The sequence below is a fragment of the Pangasianodon hypophthalmus genome, chromosome 15 (assembly GCF_027358585.1).
Source record: "Pangasianodon hypophthalmus isolate fPanHyp1 chromosome 15, fPanHyp1.pri, whole genome shotgun sequence".
NCBI classification, from domain to species: Eukaryota; Metazoa; Chordata; class Actinopteri; order Siluriformes; family Pangasiidae; genus Pangasianodon; species Pangasianodon hypophthalmus.
The window spans coordinates 12,600,110-12,625,811 of NC_069724.1; the positions used below are offsets into that span (position 1 = coordinate 12,600,110).

Consider the following 25,702-nt stretch of genomic DNA (forward strand, 5'->3'; position numbering starts at 1 on the left):
GTATGTAAAGCATTGAATGATCACGCATTTCTAATGAAGAGATTATAGGTACCATTCCAGGTACCTTATACGGTGTCGGTCCATATTTCTACAATCTGTATGTAAAGCATTGAATGATCACGCATTTCTAATGAAGAGATTATAGGCTTTGACCTGCACTGAGCATGTATTTATTTGAACTCACATGTCGTTCAGTGTTTAGCAGCTTCTTCACACCTCTTCTCATATACTGCCATTAATGTTAAAAAAAAAAAAAAAAAAAAAAAAAAAGGAACATTGGGTGTATATAGATATTATTTTGAATGCAAAACCAGGCATTCACATTGTCACAAAATATATCATGCAGTGTTGTGTTAATGCACATTGTGCTGTATATGTAAAATGCTTGATGTCACACTGGCCACATTACTGTAGGTGAAACAGCCGTTCAGCTCTTCCTCCTCTTCAGACGGGGCTCTGAGATGGTGCGCAGGCTCTGCTGTTCCAGCTCTTTAACTCTCTGACGCAGAGTCTCAATCTCTTTGTTCTTCTCTTCCTGCAGGAACAGCAGCTTCTGAAGACCAAACAGAATTGCATACAATCAGTGACATTAAAATGGCTAAAAATAACATTTACCGTAACACATACCGAATGTTCTGGACTATGCCTTACTCCCTGTACAAGATCCAATTGTCCTGGCTTAGATAAAAGGCTGTATATCGCATAGGTGTCAAAACATACAACCCGTGGGCCTGGACCGGTCCAGTAAAACCAAATTAATTTAGAATAATAGGATAATAGAACAGTACAATAATAGACCATTAGAAATTATTCATAAACAACTTTGCAAACTATATTAAATTTCCCCCCACTTCATTATTATAGGCTATTTTGTGTAGATTCATGACATAAAATCCTGGTCCTTTTTGGCAATGAACTGCTCTTTGAAACGGACATCTGTTTTGAAGGTGATATAAGTTCAATCCATTTGTGCACTGACAATGTACCTTTCAGATAAATGCAGATAAATGAACACATTTAAGAGTAGTTGATGTGTTTTTGATTTTTTTGCTTCAACTCACCTGACGTTGAACTGAGTGTAATCTGGTCTGTTACCGAAAATGAGTTTGACACTCTTTATGTATAAAATACTCCAGTGACTAAATTTTTTTTGTGTACATTTTTGGTGTATATGCCAATACCACTAAAATGGCACTTCTACCTCCCTACTAGCATAGGTCAGTTTAGTGTTTGCTGCAGTCCTTGGATAGGTCTCACAGTTCACTATATTCTTAAACCATACACTGTGCACCTACTTAAGTAATTAAGCAGTGTATAGCTAAGTATACACTATGTACTTATGTACCAAAGGTACTTTTATATACATTGCTTTTCTATCATCCAATAATGGTGGTACAAATTTCTCATCATAGAAATGACAACTTACTCTTTTAAAGATATGTTGAGGAATGATCCCAGATGCTTGTGGCTGCAGCTGGCTCTTCACCGACATACTCTGAGCCCTCGCAAGCTTAGCGCTGAACTATTTGAGAAAAGGAAATCAGCATTATTTGTAGTCAGTGCTCATTGTTTGCTGCACCTCCCCTTTCATTTAGTTTCAATTATTATGATTTTACATAGAGCAAATATAAATGTCTTCAATATCCATATTTATAATAAACTGTAGGCTGTGATATGTTCTGACAGAGAATGTAAAGTGAGCTTACATTTACAGCAGTCAGCAGTTCACCCTTTGCCAGAGTGAATTGCCTGCTTGTGTTGATGCTAATTAAGGAATAAAACACGGTGTGTCATGCTGTCATACAGAAACAATAAATGATACAGCCTGCAGTTAACGATTTTCCTATAACAGCACATCCCCAAACCTTTTTATTCCCTGTAATACCACAGCAATTTGCCAATAATTTTTTTTTTTTTTTTACCCATTTACAGTTATGTTTATTGTTGTGAAAAAAGTATCACCCACGTTCCCTCACTAACATGTCATTTTTCCCCTCTCTTCAAATTAATAAGAATGAAAAATGCAGCTTGTCATAAGAAACCCCAAAAACACAAATTCCTCTATCCTGAAGACTTCGCCTTTATTGGAAAACTTAAAGTTACAGCTTTACCTCAAAGCACAGACACTGACTAAAGGCTTCTTTCCTAGATGTTAAATAAATATTTCCTTACAGAAAGCTTCGCCAAAGCAAAGTTTATATATTTTTCATTGTTAAACACTTTAAAATATCCATTTATTATCAGCCTTATTTTATGTGGAGTGTCCACCATACATGTCCCTGTTATGGATCTGTTACTATAGAAATGATACCATATTAGAATGAGTGCATTAATGTAAACCTGTGATTTGTAGATGCACTATTGTCAGAGCTGCTGTAATCAACACCTTCTGAGCAACCAGATTCGAGAATTAAACAGTGCAGTGGTATTACAATAAACACCTTCCCAGACTTAACTTCAAGGACAGGAATGTTGCAACCAGTGCTAACACTAAATGCCTCTCATACACTCTACTCACCTAAAACAGTAGGACGCTGCAACTTTTTTCATTTTGACAATTAAACACTCGAACACTCATGAACATTTTTGGCTAAACCACAGGTCAACTTAATTCATAGGTCAAATTTACTTTCAATAATTTTTGGCTGAAGCACATTTTGCCACACTGCAACTGTCATTTCACTCTCCACTGAATTTAATAAGATGTGGTGTGGTGAATTTGCAAGTGGGCGCGTACCTCAGCTATTGACTTTTTACACAAATCCATACTAAACAAATTTATAATAGCAATGTTATTCAGTTACTCAGCTCCATTTCCCCTACTTTTAAACCTCTAAGGAATAAAGCTGGATCCATGGGTTATTAAGTTACTTTAAGTTTGAATGTAATGTGTCCATTTCCTTTCCCACTGAAATGTGAACGTGCAACGGTTAAACCCTAAACTGATTTAGGGAAATGGTATCAGCGTTATATCCACTTCTTCAGATATAAACTAAGCTTCACTCGGGATGCATGGTTTGCCAAATCAAATAAGCCTAAATGTTACAGATGGCACAGAGCTGTGTAATTAGCAGAGGAGTTTATTCATGTAGGAATAACACTAAACTGTGCAATTAAATGGGGGTCAGGCATGGAGATGTAACTCAACACCACTGCACCTGTAAAGAAGAAACATCAGATGTATATACCTCCATTTGCAGCTTTAGAACTTCACTTTGCTTTTCTTTCTCCTGGTCCTTCATTTTCCGTCTCATCGCTTCTTTCGCACGCTCCTCTCTGTCCAGAGCCTCTTTTATTTCAACATCTTTAGACTCCACTTTTAAATGAACACAGTATGCAACATCATCAATTATCAACCTGTCATTCCCTCATACTAAGGCTGTACCATACTGGCTAAAATAAAATAATTATAACAAACAAATATATAGACAGTTAAGGAATTTAACATGTAACATGATATCATTTTAAATAAATACAAAAAAGGGCCTTTCTTTCAAACTGTACATTTTAAGCCTGTAGTCCTTCAAAACCTGGCAAAACAAGTAATGTTTAAAATACTAAACATAAATACAATTATATTAAAACTAAAGAAATATGTATGTCCTCATAAGAAGCAGCTAAACAGACATGTAAAACATACAAATAGAGAACATAATTTATTGCAACAATATCTAGCCAATTAAATGATTTAGCTAAGATTACAAATATCACAGTCCATTTATATTTGCTTCGTTTAATTAATGGAGAAAGCCAGAAATTGTGATCATGATTAAAACTGAGTTCAGACTTCAGTGAGTCAATGTTGCAGAATGTATAGTTAAAAAACAAATATAAATACATTTAAATAGAGAACAATAATAATTGTACAAGAAAATAAAGCCACTATGTACACAGTCAGGTTCATGCGTTCATTGTGAGTGTGATGCTGCTTTTATATAACAGCTCTATAAACAAGAAACTGATATTGAGTAAGTGACATTTCAGACACTGGCCAAATGTCTCCTGATAAAATTGGTGTCCCGTCTTCCTTTTCATCTTCATCTGACAAGCTTTCATATTTTAAGTCAAAAGTATCACTTGTCATGTCCGCTGATGATGTTGCTAACTGTACTCTACTGTAGTAACCGTTTCGAACTATGAAGTGGATTTTTATGTGGCCAATACAGATGTATGACGCGATACACACAGTGAAATGTCCCAGTGCCGTTATAGGAAATATAGGCACTCTTGGAACATCGCTCGATCAATTAAAATAGTGAACTAGAACTAACTGTTTGTAAAAGAAAATTAATCAACTTCAGGGTGGTAACAGTAAATCCACTTCAAGTCAGGCTATAATTACACCATCTGGAATTGATTATTTTCAAATCCCCAAGTGGTTTATTCCTTACTTAAGTGGAATAAGTGAATAATAACTGTTTTTTTAAAAGGTTAAGATGCCTAATGCTACATTTAATGTGTGGAGTTTCTCAGTCTGCTCCTCCTTGTATGTAACTATGACAGTAATTGAATTGTGCTACGCAATAAATATATGTGTAATTTTACTGAGCTGAGTGTGATATAGTCAGTGTGTGCTTGCTCTCACGTTTCCTCTTTGTATCTGCAGCACAGTCCTCCATCTCCCTCTGGTGTTGCTCTTGCAAAGCTTTCATCTCACACTGCAGCCTCTGAACACAAGCTTTCCTCTCCTGTATGTACAATTGGGCAGGTTTTCAGATTTCACTGTTATGAATCATTATGGAAAAAATGTGACCCTAGAAATGGGCAGGAACCATATGGCAATATCTATAATATTCATATTAGGATAAATTTGCTCATGGTACACTTTTCAGATACTACTGTATGTATCGTGAATACTTTTATAACAACTGGACTGGTCGTCCTGTTCTCTCATTTCTTCTTTTAATACAGAAAGGAGAACTTTCCTTTTCTCTTTCACCCTCCTTTTTGCTCTTGAGAGTGTTGTTATTGTTGTTAATATTAATAATCATGTTAATGTTAGTTTTTGATTCCAACTGGTTGTGTTTTCCTCCTGTAAAGCAACCGTGGGTTTAACAAAGCTGCTTTTTAAATTAGTAATAAGAAATAATAATAAAAAAAATAAATTAAAATAAAATATAAAATAATAAAAATCAAATTTCAGTGAAAACAAAATAATAATAGTAATAATAATAATAATAATAATAATAATAATAATAATAATAATACAATAAACTCTATAAAAGCATAAACATGCATGAATAACTTTTTAATTATTTTATTACTTCATAATTATTCTTTATACCACTTTACCACAATATGCCACTATTGTTTTGCTGTTACAATAAATAAAATAAAAAACATTTGTTATAAAAAAAATATTTGTTATATTATAATTAAGCACTGTGAAAAATAATTTTCCCACCTCTTCCTCTAACGTTTTTAAACAATTAAAATTAAGTGGATTACCTCCACTTGTTCTTCATTTTGCTTCTTCAACTCAAGGATGACATTTTTCAGCTTCTCGTTTTCACCTAGATTAAGAGAAAAAGGAAGTCCCTGCAATCTTTTTTTTTTTTCTATCATTCACTATTTAATTGCAAAAATCTAATTATAGCTAGCAGATATCCTACCTCGAAGGTTACACTGTTGTTCTAAGTTGTGCTGAAGACACTTAATGCTTCCCAGCAATCCATCTTTCTCTACAGACACAGGTTTAATTATATTACAGTTACAGTAATAAGCAGAATATGCACTAAAGGGTGTTCCATTATCTGCCACTAGAGGGCAACAAAGTCTATAGGCGCATAAGTTTGCACCCCCCATGAAGTCTGGATTAAAGGCAAAGGAAATGTAAATAATCACATCTTAGAGGATCTAAAGTAATCTTTAAGATATGAAAATGTTGGAGGCAGTTAAAAAGATTAAGAATTGGCATAGAATTTTTAGAGAATATTTAAATCACGTTTGCACTCAACTGTACATACAATTCAATATAGCTACAGTAACAGCTCTGGGTATTATCGAGTTGTTGGTTTTTTTTTTTTTAGTATTTTCATCCTCTGATTTTCCGTGTTTTTCTCACTTTTTATTCATTTTGTTACTAGTAAAATTATAAGTGACATAAACTGACGTGTAGGCAACCATCCTTCAGCACCAAACATCACCTTAACTTAATATTAAACCTGTACTTACCTTCAATTAAATGTTTTTCCTTGCTCTGAGACAATTTTAGAAGTCTACTGGCCTCGTCCAGTTTTATTTCAAGGATGTTGTTCTTCCCTCTTAGCTCTGTTATTTTCTTTATGAACACAGAAAGAACTGCTGTTTCAGGTAAATCAATCAAACATGGCTTACTCAGCTAGCTAGCTAGCTAACCACAACCTTTGCAGCTACTTGTTGTTAATTTCTCTGAGGAAAAAAAACAAACAAACAGGGTAGTATTGTGTTGTCAGTGATATACTTGCTCCAGTAGACTGAAATCTTGAAGTAGTTTATCGAGGTCGACAACCGTTTTCTTCATTTTTTTTTTTGTTTAACTTGCAAATTCACGGTTGAATTGCAGCTGGCAGATGAATCATAAAAGAGTCGGCTCTTCGATTCCCATGCATTTATAATTGAAGAATTGAGAGTCGAATCCAAAGTTTTGACTCTTTGAATCAATTCCCAAATTCTCGAATCGATTCGAATGACAAAAGGAGCTTACCTCAGATAGCAAATTACAATACAAATGTATAAATGTTCATTTTAATTGCTTACATTTTTTTTATTTAAAATATATACATTTATTATGTACATTTTAACAAGCCAGGCAGAGAGTTATATCAATATGACACTTCCTTTATAAACTTGGCTAGCTACAGTTTGGCTTAGGCACAGCAGCACAGAACAGAACAGAACAGAAAAGAAAAGAAACACAAACAGGTAAAGTAACACAAAAAAGATGAGACATTTGAGTTGTAACCCAGATACATGGTGTGCTGAGGTTTAGAGACAACGCTCTGAATCTACAAGTGCACTTCAGCAGAAATTAGCTTATGCTTGCTATTTAAAACTGCTGTTAGATAGCAGACTCACTGTATGTAAACAAATTAGCAGGTTCTTCATGTAAAAGTTCATTAATCCACTGACAAGATTTTATACAAAAGATATACAAATCCACCTAGTTAGAGAATTCCATTAGAGTAAGGCATCAGCCCTTAAAATGGTACACGGTAATCAACTATGATTTGCAATATTTATACAGCTCAGAAAATAGGTCATTGTAATTTCATCTAATAAATTTATTCCAGTTCAAGTCCGTCTTGCTAAAATGTTTCTGTAATATAGTAAGGACCAGTCCATGAGAAATCTGCTTGGCTTCCAACTTTTTAGCCCAGTCTTGTTTGGCGTTGGCTAACAATGTCCAATGTGCTCATCCATTCTTTCTCCAAATCCCACCTCAGTACATTTCTGGCACTACTTATTTGGAGTAATGCTGTGTAGTAGGTCGGGAGTCCAATATCCCTCAGGAGTGGGTCCAGATTTTGGCACAGCAAGAGTAGAAGCTGCTGCACTGTTTGTCTTCAAAAGAAGGCTATCTTTCCAGCCCACTCCATCCACCATAGTGTATTCTGGAGGAGTCGGCATCGTGAGGATAGGAAAGGCCGAGGCAATGGGTGTCATCTCTGGTTTTGCAATGGCGTTCTGACTCTGTTGTGGAGTATTGTTACTTTCTGACCCAGAGTTTGCTGTGGATGAGCTTGGCTCGTTAACACTGTAACCTCTTTCATTGAGGGTCACCATCAACCAGGGCCTTTTCTCTTTATACTCAGTAGCTTTATCTTGAATACTGCAGTCATCAGTCACGTCCTGCTCTGGGCACAGCAGTGTCTCACCACACGGCATGACTTCAGCCACTTGAGAGTAAATGGAATTCTGCCATGCAGGTTCCTGAGCAGGAGGAACCACACGTTGCAAAGCTCCCAAATTAGCAGGAGGTATCAAAGTGTGAAAACTATCTTGGGCGCTAGTTGAAGGATGATGAGCATCTTGGTGATCATGATCAGACAGATCAGGGTCACAGCAGCTCGCCCGACCTGAGTCGTCATCCTGGAACCCGCTGGATGTCGGAGGGGAGTCAGAGACACGAGATTCGCCGAACAGGAGTGGTGTGTCCAAGCCGTCCATCATCTCCATCGGTTCGTCGATGTCCACCTGTATGAACTCCACCCATGGGTCATTACTATAGAGCTCTGGACGCAGATCTGGGTGAGCACCCAGGACCGAGGTGAACTCAGTTAGCTGGCCCTTCTATAAAGACAAAAAGTGCAAAATATCTCAGGAAATGTTACCCTTATAGGTAAAAACAATTAGTGTGAACCCAGGGTGTAATGGTATATTGGTATGATAAAGCAATGTGAAGTAGTTAGAGCACCCTCCAGAATTATTATGGCAAATGTGCAATTATTTTAGACATGTGAAACCTTTTGATATGGCCCTAATTAACCTCTTATGTATTTTATTTTTTTTTTTTTACATTACCTGATTTGTGTTGGTCAGTAACAATCATGTGTCTCTTTTGTGTTTAAAGTTCTTTGGTTTTACTCAATTATGAAATGTGTGCAATATATATTATATATCCCAGGGAAACAGGACATGATTAAAGGCAACACCAGACTTTCTGGAGATTGAGAGCAAATGAAAAATGACAAGAATGACAATTTGTTTGCAAAATATTTCTTAGGGATGTCTAATTTTTGCACAAGTGAAAACAGCATTTTTTTTTAAAAGTAATTCTATTGAGAAGGATCTTTTTATTAGTTTCTCCTATTCCTATTGTTTGAGTGGAAATTTGAATTATTGTGTGTTTTTTTTTTTTTTTTTTACAATCATTTTTGGTCATTTTTATGCCATTTTAAGGGTCCCAATAATTCTAGAGGGTACTGTGAATCATTACCATTCTGCTACAGTAATAAATATTACCAAAAAAAAAAAAACACAAAACAATGTTTCCAGGAAGGCAGATCAGAGTTCAGGATTTTACGAGCCATTTCCTGTTCCCTCACAGTGTTATATTCAGGAGGCCCTGTTTCCCTTAATGTCAAGCTATTTAAAAGTGTGATATTAATTTTTACAGTTGTGATAATGTGGACTTTAATACATTTCCACCCCTAGTTTGTACACCATTAAATAGATATCACAGACTTGCGATATACCTGTAGGAGGACTGGATCAATTCCTTTGATTTTCGGTCCAGGAACAGGTGGCAGAAGAATCACCATAAACCTGAAACAACAGTTTTAATCTTTAAAAACACAGAATTTAATTTAAAATTTCAATTCTCTTTCCATCAAATGCGGATTACACATCATACGAGTGAAACGCTAAAGCACTAAATGGGCTATGAATTTTCCTATTTGACTTTAGGGTAATTTTTCTCTGGACATATTGCAAATTACTACATTTTTAATGAACCCGAGCATCACTTTTTGGCTAAACAATCATTCTGTGGTTGACAATGTCAGAGTAGTCTCTTACTTCTGTTTACGTGACATCACAATCAGGATCAGCATGATTCCAATAGCAGCAGCCATGAGGATAAACACTGTAGTTATGGGGATTCTTGAGCCTAAAAACAAAAGTAGAGATTTTGTTCATTCAAATAACATATGAATTGAATATGAGGTTATTAGCAATAAGTTTAGCCTCAAATTGCACCTTTGCTGGGAACAAGTATGAAGATGGAGTCACCAAAATCCCCAAAGTTGTAGCCCCTCATTTTGGACCTCACCCTGACTTCATACTCTGTGTTGCTGTGAAGGCCATAGATGTTCACCTGGGTGTCCTTACCACTGTCGAGCTGGAAAATCACAAATGAAGCCAAAGTTAAGTAAAAATTCTGTTTATTTTGTATTAAAATATACAGACATAAGTATGATAATGTCCATCATAGAAAATCACACCTAAACATGACTACATGGTTGTATTCTCATCAAGAAATCCATATCCTTTACATATGGAAATTACCAATCTTCCTCCTCATGGAAAATAGTGGTGTATTTTGGAACTTGATTGGCTCTTATATTTTATGTCTGCTTCTCCACAAAGCCAACTGAAGTGACGCAAGCATGTGGTGGTTTAGACGCAGAGTTTGCGCAATGAAGGCTATTAGCTTCAATTACTTGTTTGCAACGTTAGGCTCATAACTCTACTGCAAAACTCAAGAAGTACCCATTGTTGGACAGCAATGTCTTGGCTGATTTCAGGTAAGGGGAAACTGTAGCTATGTTTAAGGCATGATTAGAGGTGGGTGATCTGATAAAAATATCATATCATAACAATTAATATATCAAGATATTTCTGTGATACAGGATATGTATCAAAATATTTAGGTTTGCTAAGACACCGCCAGCAAAACAGTAATGTTGCATAAAAAACAACCTATGTAAAACTGAGTTTGATGATACTTTTATTTAAGTATTTTATTAAAGTATTCCAAAATAAAAGACTTAACACTGAAAAGGACAGAAAAAATAGCTCAGAACCTTAACCACTGTGCTACTACTACTCACTTTAAAAGAATTATAAATATTGTGATAGATTCATTATAATAGTACATTCAGACTCACAGATTTCCACTGCTCTGAGCCCGTCTCTCTGTACTGGGTCTCATACCAAAGCGTCATCCATCCCGTCTTTACATTGTCTGCCGCCGAGGGGGGCATGTCCCAGCTCACCATCACGTCACAAAATAATCCAGTTGAGCCCAAACTCAACAAAGTCCAGTTCAGCACTTCAGGTGGGTCAGGAAATACTACAAACACAAAAAAGTTATCATAACCTGAGAGTGTGTTTGGATTACATCAGGTTAGAGCTGCACAATTAATTATTAATTGTAAACCCAAATCTTTGGATTCTTTATACAGGTAAACATTAACAATAATCTGTTGTAAGGGTAGCGTTGCCACCTCACAGCTCCCTGTACTGATCATGATCTTGAGTTACTGTCTCTGGGGAGTTTCTGTGCAAGTTCTACCCGTGTCCGTGTGGGTTTCCTCAGGGTTCTATGTAAGATTTCCCTGACATGACTGTGTAAAGGTGTGTGCATGGTGCTCTGTGATGTACTGGCATATCATCCAGGATGTATTCCTGCCTCAGTCCCAGTTTTCCCTCTGCTATGGTAGAACAAAAAATATAACCCACTCATGAGGTGGTGAATATATGAAGATTTCCACAAATAAACATTCCCATCACCTATAGGATGCATTTGTTTATCTTCTGTAACTGCTTTATCATTCCGAAGATCCAAAGGACATGAAGTGTATCTCCGGAAAACTGGGCATAAGGTGGGAATATACCATGGATGGAATCACAGGGCATCACTCGGAACCCGGAGAAAACTCATATGAACATGAGGAGAACATGCAAAATTCCATACAGATCCAGAGCACAGAATCATACTGGGGACCCTGGAGATGTGAAGCACATGGCCACCAAGCCAGCCTTGTCAGAATCATTGAAAATTTTCATTTATAACCACCTGAAGGCTGGAAAGGAACAGTTAACCATTCAACCTTCAACTAGCCATCTGCCATTTGCAGGCCACCAGCTCTTCTGTGCAAGACTACAGGCTAAGGGTTACACCACCATCTGTGTGTGATTTGTCATATTTGAGCATGTTGTCTTCAGTCTCTAGCTTTTATGCTGGCAGATGGACAGCCAGGAACATTTAGATGAAAAACATTTAGATGAGTCTGAGCCATGGCTTGGAAAGCTCCAACAGTGCATTCCAAAAAACAGTGAAAAGAAATTTATCCAGAGCTGTACAAGTCCACATGCTCAAGATATCATGACTGTCAACCCAGCTGAATAATTTGTTGAGCTAGTTTCAAGTTGTTTGCTGTATAGTAGGGCACAAAAGACGAAAATCACCTACTTCACTTTCTTAACACCGTCTGAACTGAAGTCTTCAATGTAGGTGCTAGTTGGAGATTGCTTACAGCACTATTGCACAATCTACTGGCTAAACTGAAATGCTGTCACATACATTGAACACAGACATGAACAGACTCCTGCCTTCGAAAAAGAGCCCTTTTTAACAGATTTTAGGGGGAATTTATGCTAGTATTGTAAAGTTTGGCTACTTTTACACTTAGCTTTTTTAACAGAGAAAGTAATTGTTGGATTACCTTTAAGCCTCAGAACACATAATTCAGAAACTGCAAGGATTGCATGAAGATGAAACCACCTTCTCAAGATTTCAAGCTTGCATACTCCCTGCTGTTTCACATTATCTGTTACAAACAAGTGCTCCAGTACTATTAAAATGGAACTATTAAAATTTCATGACAATTTCTATTTCTGAAAAAGATGACTAAACGAAAAAGAATTCTGCTTCTCAAAGTCATCCATCTTGAAATGAATCAGCATGGGCACGCACTGTTTGTAACAACCAATCATAAGCTCAGTGATTATGTCATATTGTTCAGTAGTGATTATGTCATATTGTTTGTGGAAGATAAAAAGTGGTTCATGTGAGACACATACTGTAACCATAGCAACACTCTTACCAGTCCTAGCTAGTATAGGCTAACTAAATAGCCTAGCTCGATCGCTACATTATTATCAGTTATGCAGATGAAATAAAGAAATAAAGATTGTTTAACGGTGAGGACGTTGCAGCTTTGGAGGCAGAAAATCAGGAGAATTTGAGCTGCCTGTGTGACTTGTCCATGTGCAGTCACAATTAAAGTGGAACATTGCATCATATACCAGTGAATGTTCCAAGCATACACACTGCTGTTATTTTCACTGTTGTTATGTTGTTATTACTTGCATTGCAATGCCTTTTTTTCAGTTTTGTAAGCTCCACTGTGGCCAAAGTATTCCAGAGACACTGTGTTTTAAAAGCAGCCACAAAATGTGAACACACCCTCTCTTGTGTCCAGATACTGCGAAAATGATTTGTTCTGTTGTCTTTTTTAGGGCAAATAGATTTTTGTTAAATAAAGATGACTGACAGCCAGGTTTAGAGATCCAACCAAAGCTGTGTTTACAAGATCGACCTACCAATTTCTTCCACTGAAAAGAACATTTCGTCATAAACATCATTGGTCCGTGAGCGCAGTTGGATGGCATAATGTAACCAGATAATTGTATGGTTGGCATCAAAGTAGCACTCATTTTCCACTGCGGTGCTGTAACTTGGGCACTCATGCCATTTGCCATCACTCTTCGATTCTCTGCAGAGCAGAAAAGAGAAATAAAGGATGTTAAGCACAGTACATCAAATAGGGCACAGTTAACCTATTAATCACAGTAATGAGATAAGTAAAGGTTAATGTGTTTTCCCTATTTAGAAAAGTGTTTTTCTGTACTAAATTTGAAACTTTTCTGTATTAAATATTTTTTGGAGCAGGGAAACATGAATTGCAATTGGATAAACCATAAAAATAAATTTAGCACAAGACTGTCAGTACTTCAGCATGTAGAACAGTCTTAGGTCGCCCGGCCCCGTCAGGTTCCAGAAAGATCCGACACCCCAGTGACAGCGGAACGTCATGAGTTCCCGGGAATAGCAGCCAATCAGACGAGGCAGAGATTTGTTCTGTGCTGGAAAAGAAATAAACTGTTACTACAATGGCTTGCGTTTATTCTATGGTCAGAAAGGTATGAAGATTTTATCACTTTTATCATTGGCTACATATATTAAGGATAAAGTTTTATTTGGTTAAAAATTAACCATTAGTTTTAGCTAAACAGGGCTTTTCTGAGGTGATTGTCCATTTATCAAACTCTCTCTCTCTTATTACACACACACACACACACACACACACACACACACATATATATATAAACAAAACTATTATATAACCTCTCACAGCACTTTAGTTTAGAGTTGCACTGTGTCATCATGAGTTCAAAACCTGATAAGTATACAAAATAACTCAGTAATGATTAAACTTTTGCCCTCCCCCATACATATCAAATACCCCCAATCCCCAACATCACCACCACCACCAAATAACTCCACAATTATCCTACATAAGTGCTTTTTAAATTATGTATTTTTTGCTTTCTAACACCTCTTATCAGATGTTCCTCCATGATAGTTTAAAGCCAAATAGCCAAATAATTTTTAATCGAATTTCATTTTTTAACAAACTAAATATCATTTTTGCTTATTCCCCTGACAGTTTCCTGGTGAAGTGTGAAGTACCAGTACAGACTGCTTTCACATCAGCTTGTCTTTAACTGGGACACATGAAGAAAGTATAATGGTGTTATAACCATATTAAGCCATGGTAAACATATTAAGACAAAAATCATTGGTTATTCAGTAATATTTGAAGTGTGAAATCAGAAGTGTGATCTACACTATATGGCCAAAAGCATGAAGACACCTGACCATCACACCCATGTGCTTGTTGAACATGCCATTCCAAAGTTTGTCCCCTCTTTGCTGCTGTAACAGCCTCCACTAATTTATGAAGGCTTTCCACTGGATTTTAGAGCACGGCTGTAGGAATTTCTGCTCATTCAGCCATAAGAGCATTAGTGAGGTCAGGCACTGATGTTGAGTGAGGAGGCCTGGAGAACAATCGGCATTCCAATTCATCAGAAAAGTGTTCAATGGGGTCGAGGTCTTCCACACTGACCTTGGCACACCATGTCTTTATTGACCTCTATGGTCTTTAATGTCATGCTGGAACAGGTTTGGACTCAAACCCTTAATTCCAGTGGAGGAAAATCTTAATGCTACAGCATACAAAGACATTCTAGAGAATCGTGTGCTTTCTGCCAATGTGGCAATAGTTTGGGGGAGATCCATATATGGGTGTGATGGTCAAGTGTCCACATACTTTTGGATATATAGTATATCCCTGTGCCTACCGATCTGCCTGTCTATCTGCCTGTCTGTCTGTCCATCAGACTGTCTCTCTGTCTGTCTCTTTGCCAGTCTCTCTGTCTGAATTGTGTCTGTCTGACTGTGTGCCTGCCTGCCTGTCTCTGTCTATTGAGTTAGGTATTGCTTTACTGTTCAAGCAACAGTAAACATAGTGTGTCATGAAATAAAAATTCTGGTTTGTCATGGTTGCTTTGGAGATGTCTTTTGAGTAAGAACAACTAGCCAATCATAGCAAGATTTAAAATGGGTTCTGAGATGAGATTTCTCAGAATTTTTCAGAATTTGTCAAAATTACTGCACCTTCATCCTTGACTACCTGCTTTACAGTCATATTACAATGATTTCTATTCCATTATATTTTTTATTCTATATAAAAAAGAAAGAAAGAAATGAACAACCCTAATGACAATAAAGCTGAATTCATTTTCTATTCATATACCTATTCAATTTCATCTTTTTATTTCCTCATTTATATATTGTTGGCTTTATATTTTATCCTGTGCATTACAAGAATCTGCTGATGCTTGCTCCAAGATAAATCCCTTAATAGTGCACCTGATATTCTGATATAGCTGATGAAATAAATAATACTGATTAAATGATTCAGTTTTGCTTTGCTCTTATTCAGTGTGATCATGTAAAATTTTTAATTGCATTGTTAAATTAATATAAACACCATGCACAAAAATATGGATTTGCGTCAGGATTAGTACTGCTTTTATAATCTTTGAAATGATGGACTTGAAGTACAGTTCTAGCCTATTTGTGGACATGTTGACACGTTCTTCATGGTGTTCTCAGAAAGCAGAAGCTCTCCTGCGCTCACGTTTCCACTGCAGGAGTGACAGGATGCAACATAAATCCTAGTTGTAGCGCAGCCCGAGAGGCCAGCGGGTGGCTTTTCCTGGAAGTGCTGGCTAGCATTTTTCACGTGTAAAAACAGTGGTGTGTCAGCATGGGGCTTCTGTCAAAGCTTCCAGAATCCCTCCCTCCCCTGAGCCCTGAGATTTAAATATTTTAAAAATTTACTCAGGAGGACGGCTATAACTCCAGCTGCTGAAATCAATTTCAAATCACATTGTTATATATATTTTACGTTCAGATCTTTACCATATATGCCTGTGTTTACACAGGACAGAATTAATGCTCAAGAAGAGAATGGTGAATGTTAAACTGTTTAAAGACACCTTCATATGGAAGGTAGGTCCTGTTAAATCTTCTCTATATGAAGGTGGATCAGTGTGAGGGATTTAGAAGAAGTGGAAGCATGCTGCAGCAGCTCCATTTTGGCTCAGAGCCAAAGTATTAATATCCTGTTTATTAAAGGCTGCCAGATCTGAAGTTCCTCTGTTTGTCCTACAGGGGGCAGATCAAGCATGAAGCAATTAGAGACACTGCAGTGTAACTAATCTCTTAGTACTGAACAAGCCAACGTGCAAACACACACACACACATACACATACACACACAGGCCTGTATAGAATAAGAAGCTATCAGCTTCCATCATCCTAAGGTCCAAAGATAATCATATTAATTTTTTTCACAAAATTTAAATTATTATGATGTTATAAAAATGCCAATAAGCATTTGAATCAATAATTCCACTAAATGTTTGAACACCTAAATGAAAATAAATTTAAATTGTTACTATTTAAAAAATTTGTATTACACCACCTGAAACTGGGCCTTTAAACTAATATTGAATTTTGAAGTATATTAAAGGAATAATATAAAAACAGCTTTTCCCAGGAGTCACCCAGGCAGGTTTTTTTTTTCTTTTTTAAAAAAAATCTAAAAACTGTATGCTTTTTGGAAACTGAAAGTTTTTTTTTATGAATTGAAAGGGTTCGTTGTATATGGTAAGCAGGAAATTGAGATTCAGATCTTAAATGGCTCCTTTACAAACCTTGAAAATAAATTCTGATTCAAATTTCAGTGTCAGATGTCAAGAATTAAAATTCAAAATCGTATTGTACACTAAATTTCATGTTATCAGAGAATACAGTACAAACACACACACACACACACACAGTATATATATAAAATGTAATCCTTAAGAATATGGCACAAAAAATATATATATATTTTTTTAACCATTATCTTGAATCACATTTGTGTGCTTTAGAACTTTATTTCTCCACTAATACGTATTGTTTGCTTCTGTAACCATTAACCAAACAAGCTGATCAAGCCGCACTGTGCAAACTACTTTATTGGTACTTTTATCACAGTGCTGTTTAATTCTCAACTCTGATTTGTCAGAATGTGTTGATTAATTTCTATAACAGCTTATAGCATTTTCTCTGACAGTAGTTCTGGCTGTAATTCAAATCACTGCTTTATATGAGTATGGTTTAATTTTTTTTTTTTTAGGAACAGCTCATTTATAGGGACTTGTATGATGGATGTGCCACATAATCTAAGACTAATAACAGTGGATAATGTGTTCTTATTTAGCAAAGAAAAAAGTATGCAGTAATTGCTGATATGGTGAAGTTTTCTGCAAGGAAATATTAATCTTATTCAACACTGTCGGAAGTTTAAGTTTATTTAACATTGTTGGAAGGAGTCTCCAGTGTCAGGGCTTTGTAACAGTCAGAGGTAAAGCTGTAACTTTAAGTTTTCAGACACCAGAAAGTCTTCAGGACAGAGGACTTTATGCTTTGCAGTTTTTTGCTAACATTAGAAGCTGCTTTTTTGTATTATTAACTTCAAGAGAGATACAAAAAGAGGGAAAGAAATGGTAAAGGAATGACTGTTTACAGCTGCTATAGTGTAGGTGATAACAGGAACTAACCTGTCTATTGAACATTCCACAAATGTAGTTATAAACAGTTAAAAATATGACACATTCTTTAATAAATTCAGTATTGTGATCGTTGGGAAACTGCTAGGGTTTAAAAGACATAAAACTCTTATAGGCATGTACCGTGATAAGAAAGAAAACAAACTTTGGGGTGGAAACAGTTACTCCGCTTTATCGCACCACAATGCTGTTGTTTTTTTCATATAACAGCATGCCCTCAAGTGCTTTATTTCTTACAGTGGTTAGTAGTACAATGTTTCAGAGAGGTGGTATAAACATCTGAGCTTAAGATCTCCCAACACACACTATTTAATGCCTCTGGTTTTCCTCCACATAAAAGATTCAAGATGGTTGATGATTGAAGAAGCTTTTAAAACAAACAAACAAACAAAAAAAAAATCACAGGTGATTTTTTTAAGACCTTCTCTGAGAGTAACAATTTACTAAACTGAATGTACATGTCTACTTACCATTTAACATGAAGCAGCCCACAAAATATCTGAACAATGTCAACAGCTAAGGAGAAAGTGCACTTTCAAGGCTACAAGTGTGCTGTTTCTTAATACCAAGAATGTGAAGCCTGGACTTGCATTCCTGAGAAGAATGTTCTCACCAAATCACCTTGTAAAAGAACTCTTATGGATAAGAAAAAAATGGAGAAAACTCTTGGAATAGACTTAAAATGTGCTACATTTAACATCAAATGTTATGTTACTTTGTACTGTTTGACAAGTTTGACCCATGCATCCTCAAGAACACCTGTTATTTTTTCCCTCAATTTCCAGTTTTGGAATTAAACTTGGTTGGTGAAAGACGGTGTCAAGCAAATACACAACAATCTACCCTTGAATTATGCTCACAGACTATGCTAACTTAGCTAGCTGGCTAAAGTTACCACAGGAGACTGCACACAATGCAAGGGATACATTTAAATCTGTATCTGGATTTCTATAAAGCGACTTTGTGACAATGTCCACTGTTAAAAGTGCTATAGAAATGTAAACAGAATTGAATTTTTCAGACCATAACCCATAACATGTCTTTCTCCTCAGCTGAAATATTCAGAGAAAAAAATAGTAAAAATAGAGTTTGAAAAATTAACACTCGGCCCTAATGAGCGAACAGATTCTGTTCTCAAGCTCGGCCTCATTTTCCGTTTTATATCCCATATATATACTACAAGACTTTCTGTCCTGTCCCATTTTGGTCCCGGGACCAAATAGCTCCTTCATTTAGTACGTTACGTGTCCTAAATTACATGTTTACATACTTCACATTTTACACTACAACAGTGAATTACACCCTGTGGTGTACTATAAGTGCGAGTGGCATTGCAGCAGCTGAACAGGACACACAGAGTGGCCTCTTGAGGGGGAAAGCGAATTCCTATAGAGGCCTTGTGCTTTCAGTGGGAGGAGGGGTTTTCTGGTTGGTTCTCACAATCACTAATGACTCTTCCTCTGATATTAGAAGGAGTTTCCTGATCAAAACATCCTGTTTCTGGTGCAGTTTCAGCAATAAAGAGCACAGAGTGTTCTATATATATAAAGAACATGGAGTGTTTTTTGTAGCCCAACTGAGCCAGATCCCAAGCAAAGACCCTTCCATGCTTGAAGTTTTATACAGGTATACAGTGATGGGTAATTCAATGCAAATGTCAGGATAACAATCAAAAATGTTGTGAGCTCACTTTACAGTAACTGTTTTTAATACATAAATAAATATCTTACTTTTGAATATAGATCTGTGTTTATCCTGAAGAATCACATGACCAGACACACAAAAAGGCTGAGCTTTGCAAGTTGGTACAAGTTCTAATGCAACAGCCATAATGCTGGAATTGCTTATATGCGAAACAAAAATGAAGACTGTACCTTGCATTGAGGCTTGTACGTCTTCTGTTGCAACAGCAGCAACGAGGAAGAGGCAGATGAAGAAGGAGCAATGAATCCCCATGGCACAGCCCCCTGCACAGGGTACATTAATAAGTCTGACTTTTGTAATTATTATTATTAATTCTTTAAAAAACAATATAAAATGCCTGGAATATCTCAGAAAAGTGTACTGTGACATAATTTATCATGATATCCATTTTGCCACTATTGAAAGGGTCTCAAAATTATTTTTATTTAAGTTATATATAATATAGTATTCACAAAGGAACAAAGAAAGAAAGCAGTCATTAATCAGTGTTAATAAAATATACATGATTCCCATGATACTCTCCAAAAAGCATATCAGGTTATAGCTGATTGAGGTAATCACATTATATCATATTGTGTCCAGCCCTACTAATTGCAATTTTCACACAGTTTCTGAACTCAGATGTTGTGTACTAATGCTAGCCATAACAGGTAGTACAAAAAGCTAAACGTTCAGAACATTTATTAAAACAATTGAAATAAAATTGACTAAGACCTTGAATAATAAACTCTTTCTATTACAGTTTATTGTAAATACAATGTAAATAGTGTTGAAACTAATAGGGAAAAAATGGACAAAACGTGTGTAGTTCCTACACTATTTATTAGAGACAGGATGACCCCACTTTTTCTTTTCTTATACCAGTGACCTTGAGTCTCGACCAATGCTGATCTGATAAGCTTTAAAATAATAGATTTTAAAGTAAAGCACTTCACTTAATAGAGCTATTTAAAGTTATCATGCTTAAAGTACCTTCTTAACCTACAGGAAAAAAACATATCCATCAGCAGGTGTTACACAAATCTGTTTTTTTTTTTTAATAAACCCTTTAAAACAAACAAGCAAACAGTAATTCCAGTGTAATACTTATTTATACCAAGTATAAATAACAAGCTATAATTGTAAAAAAAAAAACAAAAAAAACTTTACAGTCGGAAATATCCTCATACATATAACATGAAAATAAATAGCATTATATAAGATTGCCTGTTAGCCTGTTACAAAATTGGATCATGATAGATAACAGACATCAAATCTGGTCTGCATTATGTTCAAAACTATGACATGTAGATCACAGTAAGATGATTAGATGTTTTAATGCTAAAAATATATGTTGAGACATAAACTCTGTTTTACTCATTACTCAGACTATTCAGCCAACAGCCTATATATTCCCATTTGTTCCATGTACTAGTAGTGGATGTTTGGAAGGTGCACGCAGTGTGACATAGTAATTATGTGAACTCTGTACCAGATGTTGCTAGGAAATGTGGAGGGGTTTGTTTAAAGAAAAGTTTATCTGGCAGTTGGACACAGTTCACAGCGAGGAGGACAGAGAACATGCACAATATATTTAAACACCAAAAGACAATATAAATTTACATCAGCTAAAAATAAATATATGTGCTCTTAACCAGGAAGTAATATGTGGGAAGTTGAACAGACTGTTAAATTAAAGACAATGGCGATTTAAAATCTTTCCACACAGCAGAGAAAATCTGATTTATTTCTCAAACCTCTTCAAAAAATTGTTCTTTGGAGGGTCTTTAAGGGTTCGTTGGATAATTAGGGATTCTTAGCTTCAAAAAATAACTTCAGTTCGGAACTGGTGTTTGGTGTTGTAGGGTTCTATATCGAAACTTTAGGGAAGAACAACCAAAGAACTCTTAAGGGGCAGTGACCAAATCTGATCTGTTTGCTTGGACTTGCTCATAGAGCCACACTGGTTGTTATAGTAACGATGCATAGAGACAACCAATGTCCTTAACCTGTTTCTGTCCTTCTCTGAGCTGAATTTATGCTGGTTTTTGTTGTTATTGTCACAAATAACCGATATCAAGAAGCGCAGTGCAAACATTCATTCATTCATCTTCAGTAATGATGGGGTGGGAATACACGCAGGATGGGACACCAGTCCATTGTTGGGTACAATGCACACACACATTCACACACTCATTCTCAAAATAGTGGCAATTTAGCTTAGCCAATCCACCTACTGGCATGTTTTTGGGAGGAACCCTGAAAACCACAAATGTAAGACTAAGAATAATAATAATAATAGGGCCTTTCGCACCGCTTTAGTTCCAGAACTAAATTTACAGTACTAAAGTACTGGGCGATTTTGTGCAAACTACTTCCCAGTACCATTTAAAGGGTTGCATTCGCACCGACAGTGGGCACTAGGAAGTGACGTAAGCCGGTCGACAGCGACGTCATTTGTGCGCGGCATTCAACAACGGAAACAAAGAAGAACATCGTAAACAACGTTGGATGACGCTGTGATCGGAGCTGTGTTTTTGTTGTGTCTCGCGAGTTTCACAGTAATGGACATGGAACGTTGACGTATACATAAAGCGAAATAAGTCGACACTACAGTATGTTTACACGGCGTTTTAAATCACGGCGGGTGAGGGCGTTTTCGTACGCGTTTGGCCAATCAACGTCTACTTACGTCACGGATAGTACCAGTTGTGCTGGTTAGACCCTGCTCTAGAGTAGGAGCTAATTTGGTTCTCGAAAAAGGCAGTCCGGTACTAAAATCGCACCCAGTTCCGGAGGTGCGAAAATGCAAAAAAGTGAGTAGTTCCACAATTAGTTCAGGTACTATGAAAAGGTTCCCGCGGTGCGAAAGGCCCTAATAATAATAATAATCAGTAGAAGAAGAAGAAGAAGACTGGTCAAACTGTGCCATGTCCATTTAATATGATTCAGGGACATTAATGTGGGTTATATCCAATTGGAAGAATTTGCATTTACAACTGAGCAGATGAGGGTTAAGGATCTTGAACCCAAAAGTGGCAGCTTGGCAGTGCTGGGATTTCACAACCTTCTGAAAATCAAGTTACTATTTTTTTATTTTTAGTTGTTATTGTTATTAAGAAACACTAGAGTAAAATAGCAGCTCTTAAAACTTTCAAAGATACTAATAAAACATTTAACTTTTCTTCATCTAAGGCTTAGAAATTAAAATTAATAGTAGGAAATCTAATAAAGGTTCATGACTTTGAAGGCACATGGCACATGGAGGCACATGGAGGCACATGGAGGCATGTGTTAAATGCAGATCAAACCATGTGCCAAATCCCACCTCTCCAACGTCCTCAAATTTTGTAAATCAAATTATGGTCACCCTATGGACACCCACCTGTAATGGTATTAATGAGATCAAGAAACTGAACATAGTAAGCCCGTAAGCATGAAATATAACACTCCTTTAAGCAAAACGCCTGAGCTGTTTGGAGAGATTGTGAAATGTTTGTTCTCCACTCTGTCCTCTCCTGCTACTGGAAAGTGAATTCTCAGAAACGGCATCTCAGAGTTGCAGCTATTCCCTTTGCACAAATAAGGAGCAGCCTTTCAGTCACACCCACAGTGACGGAGACATGGGATAATTCTCTACAGTTAACACCAACCAAGAATAACATCTCATGTGAAGAGGTTATAGGCCATGTACTATTAAACCTTTTCCAGCTACTTCTTAACATCTGCACTACATTACACTACTTTTATTTCATAATATATTGTATCCCTGTAATGACATTTCATTTTTGAACTGTGCTTGATAAAATCTGTACTGAAAAAAAATCCAAAGACTGCATACAAAATCTATAAACATCATCAACAATGGCAGTAAGTTCACATTCTGAGATATTAAGACACCTCCATACAGCTCTCTCTCATTTTTATTTTCATTATCAATCCAAATAAGTGGTGGGAGAAAAAGGTCATATCATGCATGGACACATGTAGAAACATATCATAAAGGACAGATTTTGGTTTGTTGAGGATGACACAACAAGTTATCACAATTTAAATGTGTGCCAAAATACAGAATATCTAAGTCCAAATATGTTGTTTTTTTTATATTACAAAAATTTTAATTCTAATTTATTAAAAATGTATTTTAAATTAAAAAATATTTTTAAAATATTAAAAACAAAACAGGCTTAAACAAAATTCCTCTTCCATATTTCAATGCCTATTCGGCACAAGAATCTCAGAATTGAAATCACTGTTCAATAAAAAAAATCACTCTTGAATGAGATTAAAAAGAAATGGCTCATGAATCTTTCCAATTTGCTTACCATAACACCTTAATGCTTCTCATTCTAATCATGCATTCAAGCAGTGATGGTACCTACAATACTCATGACGTAATTTAGTCCGATATTAATACCTCAATGTCCATATCGACTGGCTGTAATCCAAATCCATCTGTTTTATATATAGTGAATGTTAACATCTGAGTCACACTGCACAGAGCTGCTACAGATAAATCCAACAGATCTTTAAGTTAGCCGTAAAGGAAAACAATTAATAATTAATCTAAGCACTGATAATAAGGAGACTTGAGACTGTAGAAAGTCCTAGCATACGTATGCATACAGATTGCATGGTTCTGACTCATGTTTAGTTTAGTTAACGTGTTTAGGATCATTGCATAATAAATTACATTAACCACTTTACAAACTTTATTAAACTTTGCCAACAGGTATGCATCACCTATACTGGCTTGATAAGGAATGTAGCCTGTGCAATGAAAAGGCAAATGCAAATTTTAAACCTATGTTTAAAGCTATATGCACATATAAATTATTCTATAAATTACAGGTAAATATTATTGCATTACTGCAATAATGACATATTGATGTATTACTCTGTGTGGATGTGCAGGTGTCTGTCTAACTCCATAAGGGATTTGAACCTGCAACCTCTTTAAATGCGTGAGCATATTCATGAGCAACTTGGTGAATTAAAACTAATCTAACAGTTCTCCAAATTCCAGATTTTCAAGAAACTCTTTGGTGGTTCTATCCTTTGCATTCTGAACTGCAAACAAACTGCGCTTGGGGCAATATTGCACCATAGGAGCTACTTTACATATTACATATGCTCAGTCTACATGTACTTGACTCATATTCTTGAGTTCTCTGCACATACCCACAGAACTCTGTAAATAAATGTAAAATGCCAACAAACAAATAAATAAACACTTTTGTACTGCTAATCTGTTCCCAGCATGTAACCTGAACCGTTGTCCCAGTGCATTGGGCAATAACCTAAAACACACAGTGCTGACACTGCTGAAGGTTATGTTAACTTTTCATATATTGTAACTAACAACAGAAACACAGGGTCCTTGTACTTTCTTCGCGAAAAAAGACTGTCCATTGTTTGTATGCTCAGTTCTCTTAATGTAAAGATCATAATAATGAGGCTTTATTAATTAGTGTAGAAAACAAGGAGTAAACAACCTTATGTAATCAACCTTAGTATCTTGAGCCTTGTTCTTTTCTCTCTGTTCTGTTTATTGAATTTTCAAGGCATATAGAATATAAAACGCATTATACATACATACATACATACATACATACAATGTGTGTGTGTGTGTGTGTAATAACCAAAATTCTAGTTACATTAAAATTTTATATATATATATATATGTGTATATGTATGTATGTATGTATATATATAGTCTGATTTTGCACACTTTTCCATTAAATTAGTGTTTTTAATTTCCATATTTCCCCCCAGATATTCCTGTGCACGCACCCTGACAAGAAAAACAAAATTCCACACTGGGAATGTCTACAGCATTCCCAGCCCCCATGGGAAAATAGGGGACCTTGGGAATTCTGTTTTTTAATGCCATGTTTACAAAGTGTTACACCAGTTAAACACTCACCGCTACGGAGAGTAAGTAAGCCTTCAAATCCCACAGGAGCAGGTTTGCAATTCCCAGGGAATTGTGGGAGATCCAATGGCCAGGAGCTGCATGTAAAGCGCTTTAGCAGAGTGCGTATCGGATTCCTCGACAGATTCCCGCGTGCGCCTATAAATCTAGATTAGATTCCGCGTTTTGCTCTCATTTATCCCCTATCAGTTTGGCTTTCCTGGCGATGGCCTGTAGGGTGAGACTCAGTGAATAAATGCACAGTGTAAAAGTCGATCAGACGACGTGTAAAGTTGTTCCGACCTTCTACCACGAGCTACAGCTGAGACGTGTTTTCGCGTTCGTGTGCTAAATGAGGCGGGGACTCCGCCCTCAGCGCGCGCGCTGCCGTCCGCGCCTGCTTTCTAGTAATGCACTTATAAATTCGTGC

General features: G+C 36.3%; 2 protein-coding genes across 3 annotated transcripts; both read right to left on the minus strand.

Annotated features, from left to right (window-relative positions):
* Positions 1-276: 276 nt before the first annotated feature.
* On the minus strand, positions 277-6,558 carry LOC113543293 (coiled-coil domain-containing protein 152). The gene is made up of 8 exons (XM_026941399.3): positions 6,443-6,558; positions 6,175-6,280; positions 5,613-5,681; positions 5,449-5,513; positions 4,586-4,688; positions 3,189-3,316; positions 1,427-1,522; positions 277-553 (listed from the first exon to the last, which is right to left on the minus strand). Exons 1-8 carry the CDS (start codon positions 6,500-6,502, stop codon positions 428-430), a joined length of 753 nt encoding a protein of 250 aa, XP_026797200.3. The 5' UTR covers positions 6,503-6,558; the 3' UTR covers positions 277-427.
* ghrb (growth hormone receptor b) lies at positions 6,443-25,702 on the minus strand. 2 transcript variants are annotated; one of them, XM_026941231.3, is made up of 9 exons: positions 25,285-25,702; positions 19,550-19,642; positions 13,440-13,572; positions 13,030-13,202; positions 10,590-10,774; positions 9,679-9,820; positions 9,499-9,589; positions 9,177-9,246; positions 6,443-8,271 (listed from the first exon to the last, which is right to left on the minus strand). In XM_026941231.3, exons 2-9 carry the CDS (start codon positions 19,629-19,631, stop codon positions 7,438-7,440), a joined length of 1,710 nt encoding a protein of 569 aa, XP_026797032.2. In that variant the 5' UTR covers positions 19,632-19,642; positions 25,285-25,702; the 3' UTR covers positions 6,443-7,437. The 2 variants fall into 2 exon arrangements, with proteins under 2 accessions (XP_026797032.2, XP_053096119.1); XM_053240144.1 differs by lacking the exon at positions 19,550-19,642.